This window comes from Phalaenopsis equestris, unplaced genomic scaffold (assembly GCF_001263595.1).
Source record: "Phalaenopsis equestris unplaced genomic scaffold, ASM126359v1 Scaffold000540, whole genome shotgun sequence".
Lineage (NCBI taxonomy): Eukaryota > Viridiplantae > Streptophyta > Magnoliopsida > Asparagales > Orchidaceae > Phalaenopsis > Phalaenopsis equestris.
The window spans coordinates 1,429,803-1,452,498 of NW_018164980.1; the positions used below are offsets into that span (position 1 = coordinate 1,429,803).

The 22,696-nt window shown below is 33.6% G+C and overlaps 2 protein-coding genes across 2 annotated transcripts in view; one reads left to right on the forward strand and one right to left on the reverse strand.

Moving 5' to 3' along the window:
* Positions 1-2,456: 2,456 nt before the first annotated feature.
* On the reverse strand, positions 2,457-3,603 carry LOC110029009. Its single transcript, XM_020731105.1, has 5 exons — positions 3,354-3,603; positions 3,190-3,276; positions 3,043-3,113; positions 2,793-2,980; positions 2,457-2,619 (listed from the first exon to the last, which is right to left on the reverse strand). The coding sequence occupies exons 1-5, from the start codon at positions 3,578-3,580 to the stop codon at positions 2,482-2,484; spliced, it is 711 nt and encodes a 236-aa protein (XP_020586764.1). The 5' UTR covers positions 3,581-3,603; the 3' UTR covers positions 2,457-2,481.
* Positions 3,604-3,755: 152 nt separating this feature from the next.
* Positions 3,756-22,696, forward strand: part of LOC110029003 (RING-H2 finger protein ATL52-like) — a 27,150-nt gene continuing 8,209 nt past the window's right edge. Inside the window, exons 1-4 of the mRNA XM_020731099.1 lie at positions 3,756-3,813; positions 7,199-7,302; positions 14,382-14,434; positions 14,615-15,706. Of these exons, the coding sequence (XP_020586758.1) occupies positions 3,756-3,813; positions 7,199-7,302; positions 14,382-14,434; positions 14,615-15,706 (1,307 nt within the window). The remainder of the gene's footprint in view (positions 3,814-7,198; positions 7,303-14,381; positions 14,435-14,614; positions 15,707-22,696) is intronic.

A 22,696-nucleotide genomic window follows, 5' to 3' on the forward strand; every position in this document is an offset into this window, starting at 1 on the left:
ATTTTGGATTAAAATAAATATTATTAACCGTGTTGGATGTTGGCTAAGGAGATTAACTGTAGATTTTGGCGATCACTGTAATAAAACCATGATTTAGTAAAAAATTAACGTTAATAGTTAGTAAAGTCGTACTTAATTATAGTTATGAACATCATTACAGTACTATTATTAACGCAGTTTAGATTAACTAAAGTTAATAAAAAACAAATCAAACAGGGGAAGGAGTAATCGAGAGATTGCGGTGCAGAGTTAATTTTTGATGATTCCATTTCTGATTGAAGTTGCTTGAGGCTTGAGGATAAGTTGAAGGAGAGGAGAGAATTACAGGCCACATATATATCTAAAGCTTAATTTAGATAATCAAAATGATAATTTGTTTCAGCAATATAAGGGTATTAATTCTTCAGCAAATTCTAACGGTAAAAAATTAACTCTTTAAGCACAAGATACATATATAGATGAGTTGAATAAATGAGGTGGAAGGTATCTGAAATTAAGAACACGTGCTAAATTTGGATCTACATGGCAAGACCCAACCAACAAACGTTAACTTTACTTCTGTTGATTTTTCAAACAAACTAAGCATATGATCGAATAGTCCTTAACTCGAGTTTGTCAAGTCTATATCCCTCTAGATAGCATCAGTTTAATTAACTCTGGTTAATGCAGAAATGAACATAATGACCCTATCAAACCCGTACATGCTAATTAAAAAAAAAAAAAACAGTACACTTAGGATTGATTATTGTCAATATATACTTTCATAAGTAATCTATCGATCCTATTGCTTAAAGAAGAACTTGGAACTCTGCTGAAAACGCATCATGCTAGATGCATCTTCGAGAAACTTTACCATCTATCATGAGTCTCGGGATATTCGGCACAAAATTCAAAAAATCTTTTGAGCAAATCAAACTGAACGGCTCGAGGAGACAAACCAAATGATATTAAAATTAATCTAATTTGAATTTAATCAAACTCGGATCAAATCATTGGATCATGTTTGGAGGTTTTAGACAGTCAATTGAATGATCAAATAAGCTGCAATTTTGACATGCCTAATAGTTAAATCGAGTGTTGAGATGAGGAATCCAATGAGTCTAAGCTCCATGAATTGTGAGGTCATTAAGGACATCAGATCATAAAAAAATCTCCTATGATTAAAGGGGTGGTTATTCGGTCATTGGAGCCTATAAATAGACCATCTCCCTTTACTTGATGAAGGAGAAAAAAGGAGAAGAAGATGAAAGAGTATATTTCTAGTGTTATTTTAAACTGAAGACCTGACAATAACTCCCGACCTCCAGAGCCACTGACTACCATAGACCACCTTCATCGACCGCCATCAACCACCACTCGTTGACTGCCATCAACCACCACCGACGGCCTCCAGCTTGTCGTAGTTGGTGGACACTATTGAGTAGTGAATTATCCCAAATATTCTACTGTCAGATACTTAAAAAATATGGATTAAAGACCCAATGATAACTTTCAAAGATAAACTCCCCTTGAGTACATCATTTATTATATAATGAATCTTTCTGTATACTTTATACAAACAAACATTGTACTTGGTGCATCATTGTGATCTTTCCCCAATTACGGACTTCAAGTGGATAAGAAATTGGACTAAGCCCCATGATTTTTTCTTTTTTTAAGTTTTCATATAAGATAATCTTGGTATCTTCTCCTGTTACTTTTCCATTTTCCATGCGTGTATTGGATTTTATATGCTGCTTCGTTAAATTATTACTCTACCATCATGAATTTTATGGCTCATAACTAAACTGATTCATTTATTTAAATTTTAAAATATTTTATATCGTCATATATTTGTTTCAGATCATAGTTGCCTCTTATTTTAGATCTTAATTACATTTTTTATTATGCAAAAATTTTGTTTCATTACATTGCAAAATAAATCACAAAGCCCTCAATTTTATTTGAACATGAGTGCACTTAATTATAAAAATTTTGATTAAATATTTTAATCTAGTTTTCTTTTCCAATCCCTTAAACTTAACGGCTAAAGTTGGAGAAAATATTAATTAGGTCTATGAAATGCACTTACGAATCAAAAAATATTCTGTCCGGACATCGGCATGTCTGGGCGGCCAACCACTAGCGGCCATTCCCCCTGCTGATAAGGTGTAACAAATTTTAGACCATTCTCACCTGATGGAACAACAAACTAAAAAAAAAAACAACAGAATTCCACCACAACAATCCAAAAAATTAGAAATTTTTATTTGATTACATGAGAATTTTGAACATCCAAACAATAGCAACAAGATTCAATTTTACAACATCAAGTAAATCAAGTCCCATTCCTGATAAAGTGCATATAGATTCATCAAAATATACATAGCATATTAGCATGTAACTAAAATTTACAAAAAAATGGTGTGCAATTTTGTAACACCGGATAATAATAATAATAATAATAATAATAATAATAATAAATGATAAAATAATATTTCATCATTGCAGGGCTTCTTTGGATTGATCTTCCACAATCTTCTTCGATCTCATCTTATCTTTTTCATCGACATTAATCTTCTTAATCTCTCCTTCGATTTGCTTCTGACTTGTATCCACTGCTTCCACCACATCATCAACCTGCTTAACCAAGATACAAGATTTAATTAAAAATAAACACCCGATTAATTCACTAAAATTTTTCTCTTAATCCTCATACATCTCAAAAGATCTTCACCACACTCAATTCTGTCATTTAAATTAATTGTAAGAAAACAAAACCATTAATTAAATGAGAGTAGAAGGCTAATTACCTTATCAATGATGGACTCAGTCAGCTCTGCTTCCTCTTCAACTAACAGGGCAATTTTCTCCAACTTGACTGCAACCTCCTTCGTCCCTCCTTCAGGGAGCGCTTCTGCTATCTCCTCCGCCACCTTCTCCGTCACCTCCGCCACCTTCTCCACTACCTCCACCACCTCCTCCACCGTCTTCCTCACATCTGTCCCATCAAAATCCGTTAACAAACCATTAAATTACAATAAACGCATCTGATCAGAGTACCTTTAAACCTTTGAGACTTTCTTAACATTGGTATGGCCAAGAGAACTACGGCACCCATAACAAATTTAGCCCTGATTAAACATAACTTAAATTAAAAAATTACGTTAATTAACTTCTAATTACACTTTGTATAAATATAAGTCTGACCATGTGGGGATACAGAACAACTGGCCGAGATTTAAGCCAGTATTCTCAGACGTTGAAGCCGATGTATCTTCGTCTCTGCTTATTTTCCTGTACAAAAAAAAGAAATAATAATATTAAATAGATTCAAATCTATTTTATGTTTCTGTATTTTAAAAATCTGATACCTGTTGTCTTCCTGACCGTTGGGTTCCGAAGTGGATTTGTTTGCTGATGAAGACTGCATCACAACTCCTTGTTCGAGGCGACCTGACGGAGCAGAGTTAGATACTGGCCGGAATAAAATATAGCGACGGCTGATGAGAGAGTTGCTCCTCGGCGGCGGCGGCGGCGGCGGCCGGTGTTTGAGGCATAGGGGGAAGGAGTTGCTGGAGAGGAAGGATTTGGCGACCATTTTTAGCGGCTTGTTTTAATGAATTAAGGACTCTCTGACGTGCTTCTGAACAATACAATTACTTGTGAATAAATACTTATCTTATTTTGTAATAAAAAGTGAATATGAATTTTTATTATTTGAATGTGGAAAAGTTGGCTAATTTTAGTCAAAGTCTCTAAGTGTCTTAGAAGCCATGTGCGCCGAAGAATATGGATTAAAATTGCGAAACACGTGTCATTTTTTCATTAGCAGTAAGTTGGAAATTTTAAAAAATTTCTTGTGAACATTTTGAATATTATTTGAAGAGCATTAGAATTTAAAATTTTATTTATTTTAGTACGAGTGTAATATTTAGAGTATTTTACTATTTTTATATTAATTGATTTTAAGAAAAATATTAAAAAAAATTAATTATAATTATATCATTTAACTGAAATTTCGTCTGTGTCAAAACCAAGTCAACGGACGTTTGTCATTTTCCTCTTGGTTTAAATAAGACGAAAATTTTTAAAAAATGTCGAGTTGTCAACCGTAAATATGCCAATAATCTATAATGAAAAGCAATCATTTATCTTGATATATATATATATATATATATATATATAAAGAATAAATTAATAAATAAATTAATTAAAATTTATGGTGATTTTTAAAGGCACGGCAAATTTGTGTGATTGTCCAATTAATGTTGCTTTGGGACAGTCGACCAACTACTAATAAATCGTTTTCTTCTTTCCTGGTGATTTGAATTGTTAGTTCAGTCTTGGTTTTTTATTTTCGTAGTTGGGCCAAAAGCAATTCAATATTACAACATGGAATTACACTTTTAAATATAAAATGGAAAACATTTGTGTATATATGCAAATACTACTAATATAACAACAACAACAACAACAACAACAATAACAAGTTTTTTTATCCCACTAAGTGCGGCCGACTACATGAATCCATCTTCTCGATGGTCATATTGAGAAGTGTAATATTTTCATTTAATTCTAAGACATTAAGATTGTTTCTATACAATATGCTCAAGTTTTTTTTGGGTCTATCTCTACATTCATAACATAAGTCGAATCTAAAACATCTACTCACAAAATCAGAACATCAGATAGTCGATGTTTAATGTGACCAAACCATGTAAGACGACTTGATCTCTTTAATCTTGTCTACCATTGGAGCTACACCAACCCTTGCACGGATACATTTGTTTTACATTTCATCTCTTAAGAGTCAATCCACCCATCTACCTAAGCATTCTTATGTCAGCAAGATTTAGCTTAGTCATATGCTTCTCTTTTATAGGCCAACATTCTGCACCGTAAAGCATTGCAAGTCTCAACCACCGTAATGCAAACTTTTTTTAAGTCTAAGCGATACTTTTCTATCATACAATATGTTGATGAATTCATCTGCTTCAACCATCCAACTTGAATTCTACTAATAACATCTCCATATATATCACCATCAACTTGAATAATAAACCTGAGATATTTAAAATGTTCACTCTTTTTATTGATTTGATCACCCATTTTTACAATTCTGTCACGAGACTACTTCTATTAAAATTACATTCCATGTATTTAGTTTTAGATCTACTCAAAACAGAATTATGTTTATCCTGAACTCTTTTTCTAGTCTTATCCACAAGAGGGATATCACTGGTGAAAAACATACAACAAGGTACATCCTCCCATAAATGTCCAATAAGTGCATTGCTAATGCAAAAAGATATGGTCTTAATTAAAGTCGATCTCAGATGCAAGCCAACTGAAAATAGGAAAATGCTTGGTCAATCCTACTTATGTTTGAAGACAAGTAATAACTCTACTATACATATATTTAATGACTTGAATATAAGTCACATCAACATATTTCTTTTCTAAAAGTCTCCAAAGAACTCTTGGAACCTTATCATATGATTTTTTTTTTAAATCATAGATCCTCCTTACTCTTTCTGCACTGCTCCTTCAAACCTCTCAATAAATTTATAGCTTCCATAATAGGTTTGCCTGACATAAATCCATACTAATTATAAGAAATCTAATTAGTATCACATCTTAACCTATGTTTAATTTTAATGTATGACATATTATCTTAACTCCTCTATAACTTGCACACTCTTGTGCATTCCATTTGTTTTTAAAAATTGGGATAAAAATGCTCTTTCTCCATCCTCAGGCATCTTTTTAACATTTTAAATAATATTAAAAATTTTAGTAAGCCAAAAAATTCTCAAATCTACTAAATATTTCCACACTTCTATTGAGATATCATTAGGTCCTATTGATTTTCTACCATTTTTTTATTTAAAGCCCACTCAACCTTATTTTTTATAATGTAAAGCTAAGAATAAAATATTTTAATATTATTAATGATATTAAGATCACTAAGGTTGATTGTGTTTTCAAAACATTCATTAAAAAGTTTGTCAAAATATTCCCACATATATATATATATATATATATATATATATATATATGCATGTGTATATATATATATCTCTTCTCTTAAGAAAATCACTTTTTGATTTTCATATTTAATACACTTTACTTGAAGTTAATCTTTTTTTTTTCTTTTTTCTTTGCCTGTCAAGTTTAGTCATATATCTTTCACCCACGTTAGTATGTAATATATTACAAAGATCACTAAAAGTATATTTCTTAGCATCACAAACTGTTCTCTTAGATTCTCTTTGGGCCACCTTATGATTTTCCCATTTATCTAAACTTGTATATTCATATCTATTTTGTTTAATAGAAGTTCTTGTATTTTATCTTTTCTAGTACTTTATTATTCCATTACCAACTATTTTTATTTATAAAAATATTTCTTTTGATACTCCAAGTACATCTTCTGTCACTTGTTTAATAGTACTCATTATTTTATCCTATATATAATTAACTTCTTCATTAACATTCCAAATCTTAAAATCTTGAAATGCCCCACCCTAAAAGCAAATATAAAAAGTTAAGCATGTTTGATTAGTTCTACATATATGTGTGTATGTGTGTGATATGATATAAATTGCATATTATTATATTTTAAAGTTGGTTTTAGTTTAGTAAATAACTTGTGTCTCAATCAATAAAAAAAACAAGCCGAATATAAATAGTAAATTATATCATTACTTATTGGTTCAAGTGAGATAAGTGCGCTAAATCTCAACTCTTTTATACCCCTTATTTGTGACTAAGGGATAACTTGATAGTTTATTATATGATTGCTGACATTCTTAAGCCATTATTTAGTGCGTAGAGACTCTTTATTCATATGCATGATTCATGATGCTTTGGCTTTGTCGTTATTAATTCATTTACTTTTTTAATGCTTCAATTTTTGTCATAGATGTGAGTTTAGGTGGCCGAAGAGTTAAATATTATGCTAATTGTTATATATTTATTATTAGTTGATGGCTTGTACACACACACACACACACACACACACACACACACACACACACACACACACACACACACACACACACACACACACACACACACACACACACACACACACACACACACACACACACACACACACACACACACACACACACACACACACACACAATTTTTCCTTAAAAGCTTAATAAGTGGCATTTTTTAATTTTGAGTTTTATTTGGTTGTACTACTTAGAAAAATCGCTTGTAATAGAAGTCCAGTTTTTCAACATTTCCGTTCCTAATTTATTTTCCCTTGGTGAGGTTTCGTGGTCTATTTTTCGTAACTTCTTTTTTCGTGTAATAATGAGGAACAAGGCCAACCATCAAATAATAAAATTATTGATGTGTGCTAGAAAATTTGTCACGGTGCAGTAATTGATTATCATTTTAACGTTGTACGAGAATTTAACAAATACTCAGATAAAAGAAAACAACTAATAGTGACATCAAAAGTTTTTACGAGGAAAACTCATAAAGAGAAAAAACTACGTGACCTTGCCCAACTGAAGAAATCCACTATATATTGGATATTACATGTGCAGTCCCTCGTCCCACGAGCGGGAAAGGGGTGAACACTCTTTAGAGTTAAAATGTTAGTGCACGAATGAACTTGTTGCAAGAAATGAGAGTCGGCTGATGACGATTAGATGAGGCCAACAAGTGCTGGTCCATGGCAATCAACTGTGGTCAATTGAGTTCAGCGCTGATCGACGGTGACAGGAGTGGTGCTGGACTTCAAGTTTTTCCTCAAGTCTCAACGTCTCATCCCCCTTATAAGAGGGGCATGTTTATATTTATCGTATTCCTATTGCAATTGATGCAGAAATATGAACCACTTTAATTAGATGATCCAACATACTTTCTTCGATCAAACGATATTTGATGAACATTTAAATGCCTTAACGATGTCAAAATTGAGCAATATTGTGTTCATTAGATTCTTTTTGTCGAGACGCTCGATTCAATTATAGGCTTGTTGGATTCGGCATTTGTTTGAACTCTAATTATGTCTGGAAATCGTTCAAGCCCCACATCAAGCTAATTTTGAAATAATTTTGTCTGTCTCATCGAGTGGGTCAGTTCGACTATAGGTTTGCTGAAATCAGACTCTTACTTGAAGTTTGACTGTTTTTTACTCAAAAAATTGCTTTGAGATTCATGTCATTTCTTGATATTCATGTCGGATGATACAAATTTATTGGCGGCGTATTGGTTGCCCTAGATATATATATATATATATAGACACACACACACACAAGTATATATCAAGTTTGTTGGAGATGGGAGGTATATAAAATAAAGTATATGCATACATATGTGTTATAATATGATGCACTAAGGGATTAATGGTAGTCCAACAAAGCTTTTTGTTTATGTATAATAATATATAAAACATGTTGCTAAGAATTAAAACATGCACAACTTAGTGGTCTCCTTGAACTTATCCCTTGTATTAGTGCCGCATTTGAATTTCCTTCACCAAAAAAATATAAGTTTTTTTAGGGAATTTGGAAGGCTAAAATGTGGTAATATGGAAATATTTTTAGTTTTTTTTTTATTATTTGAAATGAATAAGTCGAAAGACGATAAGGCAGAAGCCGGAAGGCCTAAAGCTAGAAGCTGGAAAGGCAGAATGAATGTTGATTTAATTTTTTTTTAATAATTGTCTTTAATGTAGACCTCCTCTTAAGCCTATAAACTGAGACAATGGATGAGGGGAAAAACCACAAGTGAGAAAAAGGAGAAAAAAGAGGATGAGTGGAGAGTGGAATCTTCTGCTAGTGAGATTTTCCAAAAGAAGAAATTTGTCCCCATTCTGAATAGCAGGCAAGCAACATGATATTCTTTCGCGTTGTGGCCAAGAGGAAAGTTGTCCCTATTTTATATAACAGACGAGCAACAAGATCTTCTTTCACGTTGATGTGAAGAGGAAAGTCATTCTCATCCTGTGTAGCAAGCAAGCCATGTAATTTTTTTTTTGTTGCAACAAGAGGAAAGTCGTCTTCATCCTGCATATCATACGAGCAACAATATCTTCTTTCATGTTACAGCGAAGAGGAAAGTCATCTCTGTCCTGCGTAGCAGTCGAGCAACCAAATCTTTTTTGTTGCGGTGAAAGGGAAAGTCATCCTTGTCTTGAGTAACAGATAAACAATGAGAATTTCTTTCACGTTGCGACAAAGAGAAAAGTCGTCTCTGTCTGTGTAGTAGGCGAACAATGTGATCTACTTTCATAGTGTAGCGAAGAGGAAGATCGTCCCTTTCCTACATAGCAGGAGAGCAACAAAATCCTCTTTCACGTTGTCGTGAAGAGGAAAGTCATCCCTATTCTGCTTAGCAGGAGAACAACGAGATTTTATTTCGTGTTGCGGCGAAGAGGAAAGTTGTCACCATCCTGCATAACAGGTGAGCAACGGGATCTTTTTTTGTATTGTGGCGAAAAGGAAAGTCATCCCAATCTTGCATAGCAGACGAATAACGAGATCTTCTTTAACATTACTACAAAGAGTAAAGCTATCTTCGTCATGCATAGCAGGCATGTAACAAGATCTTTTTTCTTGTTACGAAGCAAAAGAAATTCATCACCGTCCTATTTAGCTGGTGATCAACGAGATCCTCTTTCATGTCGCTTATGCGCATTCGATGGCGATGAAGAAATGTTAGAGTTTTTCTGCTGCGCTTTGAAGGGGAAATTTTTATGCTTCTGTAGCGACAATATCTCTTGTAAGTTTTGTATAAGCTCTTATTAGTCTTTATAACTTTTTTAATTATTTGATGTGACATTTATAGATGATGATAATGCATTTCTTTTTATGTATTTGACGTTACTTCTGAGGTTGTTGTGGCTTCTCAATCATACAAAATTCTGCAATTAAAGTTAGCGCTCACACTTTATAAAATAGAGAATGACATACCTTTTGAGGCTCGTGACTTCTGAAGTTGTGCCCTCTCGGGTTTCTGCTTTATAGGAGCTTGAAATGAACTGATACCTTCTGCAGCTCAAAGTCTTTTGAGGTCATTTATATACTTGTGACTTCTGAGGCTTGTAGCCTTATGAGGTTTTTGATGTATCTGTATCTTTTGAGGATCGTAACATTCTGAGGTATTTTAGAAAGGACCCTGTTAACCACTTGCTCTCTTGGAGTCTTTCCAATGAGGACCCTATGCCTCTCATTAAAACTTGCCTCTTGGTCTAGTCTTCCAGGGGCATGGTAGTTTCACATACACATATCACATATTTCTTGATTCACATAGAAAAGTATTTACACACATACACATCTGACATATACTGTATGCATCACTTATGCATTGAATGAAAAGTAATAGCTAATAAGTTTTAATGGCCCTTAGATAGAGTTTATTTTAGAAAAAAACTATCATTGCTCATGCACATATTTTAGCCATTTTGGTTTTACAAGTAGCAACTATTTCATAAAATAAGATAACCTAGGCTTAAAACCAACTCAATGGGCACTTATAAATGAGGTGAATGCTTATGCACCAATGGGTGACTTTTGTGCTTCGATTGTGGCATCAATGAACTTAATTAATAATATAACTAATAATATTTATTCAAATATTTACAATCCTAGTTGAAATAATTACCTAATTTTTAATTGAAATAATAACTAAAATGTAGGGAAAACCAATAGAATATTTAAGGAAATTGAAACAACCTATGTAGTGATTACTATAGCACTAAACCAAATTATCCTCCTAATTCATCTCAAATAATCAACTAAAAAAAATTATCATTGGAAAAATTGGTATTGCAAACGAGTAATCACTTGTAAAATCAACATGTAAGTATTTAAAATATTAAAACTTAATTAGAATATTAACTAACTCTAAGCAAAAAACCAAAATTTACGTTACCAAGCAACTCTAAGAAAAGTCATAAGAAAAATAGATGGCAATGATGAAAGTTTATTTAGTTATAGAGTGAAAAGGATTTTTTAGAGGTGAGTAGAGGAAAGAGTAGGAAAAATGAGGCTATTTTTGTAACTAAGCTTGAATTATCTCAAAGTCCATCTAAATTTAAGAAGCTCATAATTAATTCATATTTGCAGAAGCTATTGAACAAATATCCAGTTACATTAAGTTCATGAAGTATATATTAAATTAAAAATATAATCATGAGAACTTAAAATTATAATCATGAGAGAAGAGTGTAGTGTCATTATCTAAAGAAAATTATATCAAAAGTTGAAAGATCCTAGTAGCTTTGCTATTCCTTGTATCGTATAGGATAAAATTATTAAAAAAAGTCTTATATTTTTTAGGAGCCAGCATTAATATTATATTTTTATCAATCTTTATAAAATTGAGATTACGAGAAATATAAGTAACCGTTATTATGTTTCAGTTGGTTGTTAAATTTGTGGCTTATCCTAGGGGTGATAAACGATATTTAAGTTCCGATAAATGAATTCATCTTCTTTACAGATTTTATAGTATTTGTTATGAAAGTGAATAATGATGTTTCAATCATTCTAAGGTGACCATTTTTAGTAATTGGAAGGAAAATTGATTATAATGGTTCAAGATAAGGAAGTGGCTTTCAATATATTAAAATTTATGCAATTCTCTAAGACTTTATTGATCAATGTTATAGGGTAGATGCCGTGGATGAATTAGAGAATAACCAATTTCACTGTCATTTGGAACCTGACCCTTTAGAGAAAGTGTTGATGGTTGAAGAGAAAGAAAAATAATAGAATGAGCTTGTAGGTTCTGGATTTTGGATACTTCATTTTTGGGTGAGCAGTTAAAATGTGCATGGTGAAGGTACCAAAGTTAGAGTTTAAACTCTAAACTAAACTAGTAAAAATGCGTTCTTAGGAGAATCGTCAACACTTCCAATTATAATCTCTTTTGAATTGGATGGACTTGAGTAAGAGAAGTTCAAGCGAGTATTAAGGATTTTTAGAAAATCCTTTGATTGGATAATTGATGATATCAAAAGGCTGAGCCATTCCATGTGTACGAGCAGAATTTTAATGGAAGATAATCATCAACCAAAAGCTACGATTTCTAACTTTCATAATGAATGAAATTATTAAAAAAAATTGAAGTGATTGGATGCAAACATTATATGATCTATATTTATTAGTGTTTGAGCAAGTCCTATCCATTACACATCAATAAAGAGTAGGTTGATTGTCATTAGAAATGAGAAGAGTGAATCGATCCCCACAAGAATAGGTATTGGGTAACGAGCATATTATTTATAAAAAACTAATAAAAAAATTAGGAATGATCATTTTTCAATGCCCTTCATTGATCAGATTTTACATAGAATGTGAATCCATTCATTTTATTACTAATTGGATGTGAATAGTAGTTATCATTAGATTTTAACTGATTCTAATGATTAAGTAAAAAAATTTTACTAGTTCATATGATACTTTTGTATTTAGAACACCCTTTGTTCAAGAAAATGACCCTACTATATTTTATAGATGTATGAAGTTGATATTTTTTCCAAATTTAAATAAGCGGGGTATAAAGGTTTTTATGGAGAACCTCTTAATGTTTAGCTTTCATTTAATATGTATCTTCAATATTTAGTTTTAGTTCTAAAAAGGTGCGAGGAGATGAATCTTGCGCCTAACTGAGAAAAAATATCAATTTATGTTGATTGAAGATATGGCGGTTGGACACAAACTTTCTAAAAATGGATTGGAGATAGATCATGCAGAAAAGCTGAGTCATAAGAACCCAACCCCACCAACTTCTGTGAGAGGAATTGGAATTTTTTTTTGGGCCATGCATAATTTTATAGGTGACTCATTAATGTGTTCTCCCAGCTAACAAAACTTTCATGACATTTGTTAAAGAATGATATCCTTTATGAAATTACTCAAAAGTGCCTTAAAATTTTTCAAACGTTAAAGGGTTAGATAGTTATAACACTTCTTATATAACTTTAAAAAGACTTATCTATTTGAACTGATGTGTGATGTATTGACAATGTAAGAGTTATATTAAGGCAAATGATAGATAATATTTTCCATATTATTGTTTATATCAACTGTATCTTGAATCATTCCTAAGTCAATTATACCACAACTGAAAAAGAACTGCTAACCATAGTCTTTGCTTTTAATAAGTTTCAAACCTACCCAATATGAACTACAGTGATAATCTAAATAAATCATGCATCAATTAAGTATATGGTAGCAAAGAAAGATGTTAAACATGTGCTTATACAGTAAATTTTGTTGCTACAAATATTTGATATATAAATTTGTGATTGAAAATGTACTTGTCAACTTATATAGATTGGAATCAAGAAATAATTCCTTAGAATTATTAATATCCATGAAATTTTTTCTAACAAATATCTTTTGAGCATGGACTACATGGTATGCATATATTATAAATTTTTCTTTGAGTGATGTTGTGCCTTAGGAGTTAACTTATAATAAAAAATAAATAAATTAATCCATGACATTAATTTTTATTAGACGACATGTGTTTAGAATAAGTAGATATTATTATTAGGAAGTGTCACGAGTTTTAGTATGGGGGCATTACACAATAAATAAAGTATCAATTAACATAATATAATCTAAATTTTATTAGTTTACACTATTTAAAGATGTCAATGAATTGATTATGAAGTGTGATAAATATTAATAAAGTAGGCATCATAAGAAAAAAAAAGAAACGCCCCTTAAAAATATACTAAAAATTGAAAATTTTTATGTTTGGGGAATTGATTTCATAAAGCCCATTATAGAATCATTAGAATATCAATATACATTGCTAATACTAGATTATGTATTTAAATGGATTGAAATAATTGCTACACCTAAAAATAATTCTAGGATTTTATTGGCCATTTTAGAAATGCCTCTTTCAGACTAATAATATATAGAAAGAGTATGAAATTTCATTCAAATATAAACTACATGAAATTCCTCTTTAATAGGTTTATGGTCATATGCCAACTTCTTGAAAATAAAAATTTATTTATGGCATGGTGTTATGAAGTTTGAGCACTATGATGCCTTTTGGCTTAGCTTTTAGAGAAAAAAAAAGGTAAATGGGGAAGTGAGCAAATCCTTTTTAGTGGGCTTATTCTACGTGTCATTGACAGGTGTTCAAGGTTACGTCTAGGCCCCTTAATATTATTGAGTTTCCCGGCCCAATTTACTCTAGTGGCGCTGTTTTACACGTGGATCCGTCTTATCGAGTTCTCACACCCTTTAGAAAAAGACGTTTCATTGACACCCGAAATCGGACCGCAACATAATTTGAGTTCCATATTTTGCCACATAGGTTTTCTCAGCTTGGGTTCAGTTAAACATAAAGTGCAATTAAAACAAAATTAATGCAGTATCACCGCTACATTGGACTTCCTATTGCAGGTGAGACCAGCCACCAAACGCGGAAATTCTGCTACTTATCCACACACCATCCGGTAACTTACCGCCAGACCCGGCTGCGTTTTGACTACCCTTCTCGGCGTCCCTCATCTTCAGTCCACGGAGAAATCCGAGATGAGGCGGAAACCTCGTTCTTCCTCCACCTCTAAACCCTAAACCTAATCGATCCGATCCGATACGATGGCTTCACGCCATCTTCTCCTCTTCGCTGACAGCAATAGTAGCTCCAATGGAAGCTTCAACTTGGACGGCAACATCACGCTGGATTGCATCTTCAATTGCATCGGCTTTTGTTTATCCGGCATATGCATCCCTAACCCACCTATAGCGCCTGTTTCGTTGCCACACGACGACAACTCCAGCGATACTACCATTCAGATTAACCTTCATCACGGCGATCGACTCACGCCATCCCTAATAATTGCAGTCGTCTCCGCTGTCGCCGGCTCCTTTGCACTGCTTCTCACTCTCTACGCCTACCTACGCTTCCGCCGCCGCACTCTCCGACAACAACGTAATCCCGGATCGGAAGCCGCAGCCGATGCTCTCAACGACAACGACGACGAAATCGGTGGTGATCTCCCTCCCGGCGGCGAGATCGAACACCACATCTGGTATATCCGAACGCAGGGTCTTGATGATAGCACGATCGCGTCGATCACCTCCTGGATTTATAAATCTAGCGACAGCCTCATCGATAGTAAGGATTGTTCTGTTTTCTTTGGCGAGTTCTATGATGGCGAACTGGTACGCCTGCTCCCCAAGTGTAGCTACGCCTTTCACTTACCCTGCATCGATAGGTGGCTCAGATCTCATGTTAATTGCCCTCTCTGCCCTCTCTGTCGCGCTCCGATAGTTTCTCCGGCGACTGCCACTGTACTCGCACCTTCTCCTGCTTCTCCTGCAACTGCCGTCATCTCAGATCCAGCAGACCCAGTAATTGGCTCCCCTGCTCAACTCGAAACCTCGCAAATCGAGGCCTTGCCATGGGAAAACGTTAGCGAGGATTTTGAGGTCGGAATTGTGACCCAACCAAGTGGAGTGTCATCTTCTCGGCCTTCAACTTCACAACTGCCGCCTAATTCGTTAGAAGAAGAAGATAACTTGCAGCCAATCCGGCGATCGGTTTCGATGGATAACTTCTCTCTGGATGTGATTATCAGCCACGGTAGTAGGACAGGAGAGTACTCAATAGCTTCTAATAGAGAGAAACCGAGGGGCTTTTTGAAAGGGAGCCTTAGTCGAAAACTACATACAGAAATGGATGGATCTCTTTCCGTCCAAAGTTCGAGGTGGTTCTTTCCCAGGTACGGGCGTCCCCGAAACACCGTTCTGCCATTGTAAATTTAGTTGGAGCTCTTTTTTTTTTTTTTTTTTTTTTTTTTTTTTTTCTTATTTGTTTCCCTTAAAACAAAATCCTCTTTTTCCCTCCCTTCTGTTAACATCGGCTGGCGACTTCAATGTAAAATCTTGGTTTAGGAGGATGCCCACATGGCAAATGGAGTGAATGACCCATTGCCGCTTTTAAATATCTCACCACAGGAAAGCTTGAAAGGATTAAAAATGAATCCTCTCTTGCTAGTAATAATAGTTTTGTTTAGATGCCAAATGATGGCACTGACGCTTGTTTCTATATCTTAACTATCTCTCGATGCTTTTTTTTCTATAATTCTGAAACTTAAAGTATTGCCAGCTTCATTTATTGCTGTTTCTCTTTCATACTCATTTGCGGCATCCTGAATTTGGCTGATAATCTGGTAATCTTCCCGGTCGTAATAGCGGAAGAAGTGTGTTTTATTGCTTTTGTGAGTTTTTAAGAGCTGTCTGAGAACAAATTTAAGTGGAATTTAACTTAAGTTTATAAGAGAAAAATGGCAAATTTTAGATTCTGAATTTTATTTTCTTCTCAATTTACCTCACCTTTTGTCTTAAATATCGAATTTATTAGATCAAGTGCTGACAGATTTAGGAAAATCGGATTTACAGAATTTACTTAAACTGTTACCAATTTTTTGTGCTACTGACCAGTAGCAGTGCAATGACTTGTAGCGTATTCATGTGTGCACCGAAATTAACATTTTAAAGGTTATCGGGCTGCAAAATAGGAGCAAAATAGATGCCAGTTGTAAGAAAGCTTGCAAAAATACTTTTTAGGGTGTTTGATTTAATTTAAGGATTGTTTGATATCTTATTTTATGAGAGTATTAAGCAAGATTTAGCTTAAAAAGTAGTAAATAAGGGCAAATTAGTTTGAGTATGAGCAAGTTTAATTTTTGTATTCATGTTGGGCTTATTAGGCTCATTCAAATTTGGGACTTTCTGATTTTGTTTCTTGTTCAATTATGCTGTGGAGCAGAGTGTTTGTGCTATATCTGCTTTAGGCTCGATTAGCTGATATTTGCTTGATAGGCTCATATTTGTTCAGCTCAATAGGTTAAAGGCTCTAATTCAAGTCTCAACCAAATCAGTAAGGAAGAAGAGTTTTGTTAGAAGACAAAAGTGAAAAAATAATTGGAAAAAAGGATAACCTTAATGATTTTGGAGTTTTGAAATAGAAAGGGAAGACATTTTTTATTATATTGGTCAACAACTGAATGAAAATAATGTTGAGGAAGTGTTGTTTTTTTCCTTTTTCTTTTTGTGCATTTGTATTATTTTGGTTTTAATGTTAGTGTTGGGCACAATATTATTTGACTTCAATACTCTGTGAAGAATGCAAGTAGAAACCGTTTTATTAACAATAAAACGGACCTCTTTTGTAAACAAAAAAAGTACCTTTTTTTTATTTTCTTTACTGCTTATCTTGACTATATTTGATATTAGTTAAAGATAATCTGGCTGCAAATATTCAGCTTTTAGGATTGTGTTCAATTTGAGCATCTAGCATGTTAGAGCTTGCCATGAGCTCAATTCGAGCTTAGTTCAATTTAGATTGTTGAGTTTATTAATGAGAATCTTGTTCGGGAAGAATTAAGAACTTTATCGAATTAAGATTCTTGAGTTTTAAATGATATTGTTCATTATCATAAATGAATCTAACACAAGTTATTCAAGCATTCATTTACCAGTCAAATCGTACCAAAGGGTTTGAGTTCGTTTGATTAGCTAATGAAACGAACTTAAATGTGTTCTGATTGAGCCAAATTATGAACAGTTTGTTGAACGCTTAGTTTATTGTAGTCCTGAAAGATAAGTTGTGTTGAAGGATTCATTGAATCCAATCTTCCAGCTACTTTGATTTATTATGAAAGTTAATTTCCTTGTCAGTTAATTTATGTGCTAAAGGGTTATCTATATATATATATATATATAACGTCATTAAGAAATTTTTATCATTTAGCATGAAGCTCGCAATACTTTTATATAATGAACATTTCATATTCAAGTTCAAGATTATCCAGAGCTTTGATTTCTTATAAGCAAACTAGCTGTCTCGACAAGACAGACTCAATAATACCAAAATTGGATCAATTCGAGTCCAATCAAGCCATTAAAACACATTTGGAGACTTTGGATCGTCAGTTGAAGTCCCGATAATAACTTATGGCTTTCTTAGTTGCGGACCACCGTCAACCACAACTGACCGTCATTGCTTCTTGCTACCGATGATACCTGCTTTCAAATGTTGTATCTCAAATATGATTATAACATTTAACTCTCGTATTGAAGACCCGATAATAACTTCAAGCATCCAAAGCTGTCGTCGATTATCGTCAGCCATCACTGCCGGCCACTGCCAACCGCCAAGCATCGGGGACTACTATTTACGATCGTTGTAACTAGAATACGATGGTTTTGCTTGACACCAGTAGCATTCTTATGATGTATAATGGTAACTGTTGTCTCTTGTATAAAATAGTAACCTCAATATCCATGTTGTGAGAGAAGTTTAGTAGCTAATTACAGCTTTTGTGGGGCTGATTACTACTCTTATAGCTTCCAACAATGGCGCCTGTGGCCAATTGTCGCTATCATAGCCTGTAAGTATGGTCTTTGTGGCCAACTGATGATATTGCAACTTTTAACCATGTCCCTTGTGGCCAACTAGTGCATGTGCCGCAACAAAGTATGATTTTTGTAGCTAACTATTACTGTTACATCTTTCAACCGCAGTCTCTGTGGCCAACTGATGATGTTACAGTTATTAATTACGACTTATGTGACCAACTAACGCTATTTCAGTCACCAACTATTGTTCATGTGGTCAATGAATGTTACTGCAGTAAATAACTACAACATATGTGACTAACTGATGTTATTGTTATCGCCAACTACAATCTCTATAGTCAACTAACGATATTGTAATTTTCAACCGCAATCTCTATGACTAACTATTGTTCTTGTAACCATTAACTACGGTTTTTGTGACCAACTATTATTGTTATAGCTTTCAACTGCACTAGTTGTGGTCAATTGTCATTATTGCAGTATCTAGCTACAGTATTTGAGGCCAACTATTACTGTTATGGTTTTCAAGTACGACTTATGTGGCCAAATGTCACTAAAGCAATATTTATTTTTTTTATAGAAATTTGCATAGAAACTACACAATTTTTCTGTATATAGATATGTAATATTTAAAATATGAAATTTACATCTATACGGGAGACTCCACCACAAGAGTACTCAAGCATCTCTATAGGCTCTCCGTCTGTGGATCACCAAGAGATTGTTGTGATATACATTGCAGGTAACGTGGGAGTTGAGTCGGGCGTGTCGGTGCGAAACTCGCAGTGGAAGACATGGCTGCATATTAGGAGTATGCGGAGGCATTCCGCGCACTCTATCGACTCTTCACTCTCCCACACTCGTACACCATCAGAAAAGTATCGACAAGCAAGAAGTTTTTTTATCTTACAAGCAAGATATAAAGCATCCCAAGAGTATACAAGATATAAAACTTTACAAGCAATTAGTTATTTTAAAACTTGACAAGGAGAAAGGATGCAGGACGTAGGCGAGATGTTCGAGCAAGTGAGAGGAAGGGGAGATTCATCGCTGGGGAGGGGGTGAAGAAGACTCATTCGAGTGCGCGGTATGCTTCTGGGAATGTGAGGTACCAATCATATTATTATTGTCATTGATCAAGAGGTGGATTTGGCAGATCGATCCACTTCATAGCGAGAGCCAGAGCAGGTCGGGATCTAGGTCGGTGAGGGATTCCGATGAGTTCGGTCTCAGGAAGTAATTCGTTTAGATGCTTTGATTAAAATGATATATTTAACGCACTTTTGTACAATTATGTAAAATTTTATGGCAACGTCTCGCCCATTTAATTTGAGTATGATTTAGCTCTGTCATTTTATTTTATTTATATGAGACTTATATTCATATAGTTATAACCCCTTTTTTTCTTAATGCATTTTAATAGAATAACATTATTAGTCTTTCTTCTTAAACCAAATCAAATTCGTCATATTATTGTTTAGCACAAAGCCATTTCATAATTGTCTTACAACAGAGTCAAAATTATTGAGTAGTGTGTTATGGCGGATTAAACTGTCATAAATGCTACAATTTCTTAAAAAATTATATGCTATATATTAAAAAACTCAGTTTAACATAAGAAGTTCAAATTCAATACAATTTCTCAAATGTATTTGAATTTAAAGAATATTTAATTCGTCCCATTTCCAAAATAAAATCTCCTCTCTTATTTCTCCTGCTGACTCCTTATTGAAACCTTTATTAACAAGAATATTTTGGAATTTATATCAATTGAATTTGTGACTTAGGTTCGGATTAAAACTCAAAATTTTTTGATCTGAACCTAACTCAAATATTCAAAGTCTAACAGGATCTTAACTCACATTCAAAATGATTGGTCTGTAATTCATTTAACAAGTTTATTGTCAAACATATCATCTGGATAAGACGAATCCAATAATATCAAATTTGGGTCAATCCGAGTACAATTAAGCCCAAATCATGCAATTGAAGTACGTTTGGAGGTTTTGGAGCACCAATTGAATAATCAAATGAACTTTAAATTTGACATATTTATAGTCAAATCGACTGTTCTAATGAGAGGAGTCTGACAAGCTCAAAATCACTCATATATGGGAGGTCACTAAGGCACTCAAGTTGTTAAAAAATCCTTATTATCATGAGGGATTATTATGAGTTGTTTGATTGGGTGGGTGGGGAAGTTTTTCCCCAAAATACTAAAATACCTTTCTCCAAAGTCAATAAATAGACCATCTCTTTTCACATGAGAAAAAATGAAGAAGAGAAATTTCATATCCTGTTCTAGACTGAATATCCAGTGATATCTTTCGATCTTCGTAGCCGCAAACCACCGTCAACCATGCTCGTTGGTCAACATCGACTACCGCTAGTCATCACTGCTTTCTGCCGATAACAAGAGGCAACCCTTGCTTAAAAAAATCATATCATAAATACGGATGCAACATATAATACTGGTACTAAAGCCTCAATAAACCCCGAGCGACATCAATAATCGTTAGTCAACACTGCTTGTCACTGACAACAAGCGGCTTGAAAAATTCGTATCCCAAATACAATTGTAACATATAACAACTATATTGAAGACTGGATGAAAAGGTTTTGGCCTTAATATACCCCGACCAACTTCGACCACTGTCAGCCATCACCTGTCAGCCATCACCACTTGCATCCACCGGCTATCGACAGCTGAAGACCATTGTTTTCGTCCGTCATAACTAAAACATGAGTATTTCCAACACTTGTATCTTTCTTTATGTTGTCTCTATTGTAAAATAATAGCCTCATTATCCTAGTTGTGAGAATGGTTATACCCTTATGCTTACAAATATATAATGGTGTATACCATCAAGTGTTGTCACTAGTGTAAAATAGTGATGATGTTATTTCTATCCTTGAAGAAATGTTGCAACCAATTACAACCTATGTGGCTAACTACTAGTACTATTGTAACTTTCAAGTAGGGCTCTGTTATTATAACTACCGATTGCAATATTTATTATCAACTACTATATTTTTAGCAACCAACTACAATTTTTCTGGCCAATTATTACTATTACATCTCTCAATTACGGTCTATGTGACCACCTAATGCTGTCGTATCTACCGTTTATAGTCTTTATGATCAACTATTTCCGTTGTAGCAACTATGTATGACCATTATGACCAACTACTGCCATTATAAATTATAAGTTTAGGGTTTAACCTATGTGGCTAACTACTAGTACTATTGTAACTTTCAAGTAGGGCTCTGTTATTATAACTACCGATTGCAATATTTATTATCAACTACTATATTTTTAGCAACCAACTACAATTTTTCTGGCCAATTATTACTATTACATCTCTCAATTACGGTCTATGTGACCACCTAATGCTGTCGTATCTACCGTTTATAGTCTTTATGATCAACTATTTCCGTTGTAGCAACTATGTATGACCATTATGACCAACTACTACCATTATAAATTATAAGTGTTGTCTTTATGGTCAACTATTGATATTATAACCAATAATTCATGTAATGAAGCCCAATTATAACTATTATAACTAAACTACATTTGTGATTATCTCTGTTGTGAGAAAAGGGTACAACCTTGTACATACACATATATAATGGTGTATACAGTCGAGTGTTTCTTTAGTGTAAAATAGTAACTTTGCTATCCCTATTCAATGAGGAGTGTTGCAGCCAACTACAGTCTTTGTGACCAACTACTAGTACTAATGTAACTTCTAACTATGACAGTGTAGTCAACTAGTGTTATTATAACCACCGAGTGTAGCCTTTATGACCAACTATTGTCTTTGCAGAAACAAACTGCAATATTTGTGATCAACTACTATTATTACATCTCTCAACTACGACATTTGTGGCCAATTAACGCTATCTCAGCCATTATCTACTATATTTATGGTCAGCTACTACCTTTGTAACAATCATCTGCGACCTTTATGATCAACTATTATCATTATAATATTTAATTACTGTCTTTGTGGTCAACTATTGTTATTAAAATCGATAACTCATATATTGCAGCTCAATTATAACTGAACCACATCTGTGATCATTAGTTTATAATTCCATCTCCTCTAATTCAAGAGAAAAGTATACTTAGGTATTTAACATGATATAGTGGATTATATTGATTGGTTCAGATCTCAAGATTTTTTTTCTTTACAGGATTTTTCTACGTGAAATTCTTGGTATCTTCTCTTGTTATTTTTCTATTATCTTTGTGTGTGATGAATCTTTGTTCAGCATCAAGACATTAAATTATCACTCTATAGTCATGAATTTTCTAACATGCAACAATATATATATATATATA

Bases quoted from the DNA above. Each gene is read 5' to 3' on its own strand.
- LOC110029009 (XM_020731105.1), bottom strand. From the start codon at position 3,580: ATGGTCGCCAAATCCTTCCTCTCCAGCAACTCCTTCCCCCTATGCCTC. The intron at 3,277-3,353 runs GTATCAGATTTT...TTTTTTGTACAG, and splicing joins AACGGTCAGGAAGACAACAG to GAAAATAAGCAGAGACGAAG. The intron at 2,620-2,792 runs GTAATTAGCCTT...TTGGTTAAGCAG, and splicing joins CTGAGTCCATCATTGATAAG to GTTGATGATGTGGTGGAAGC.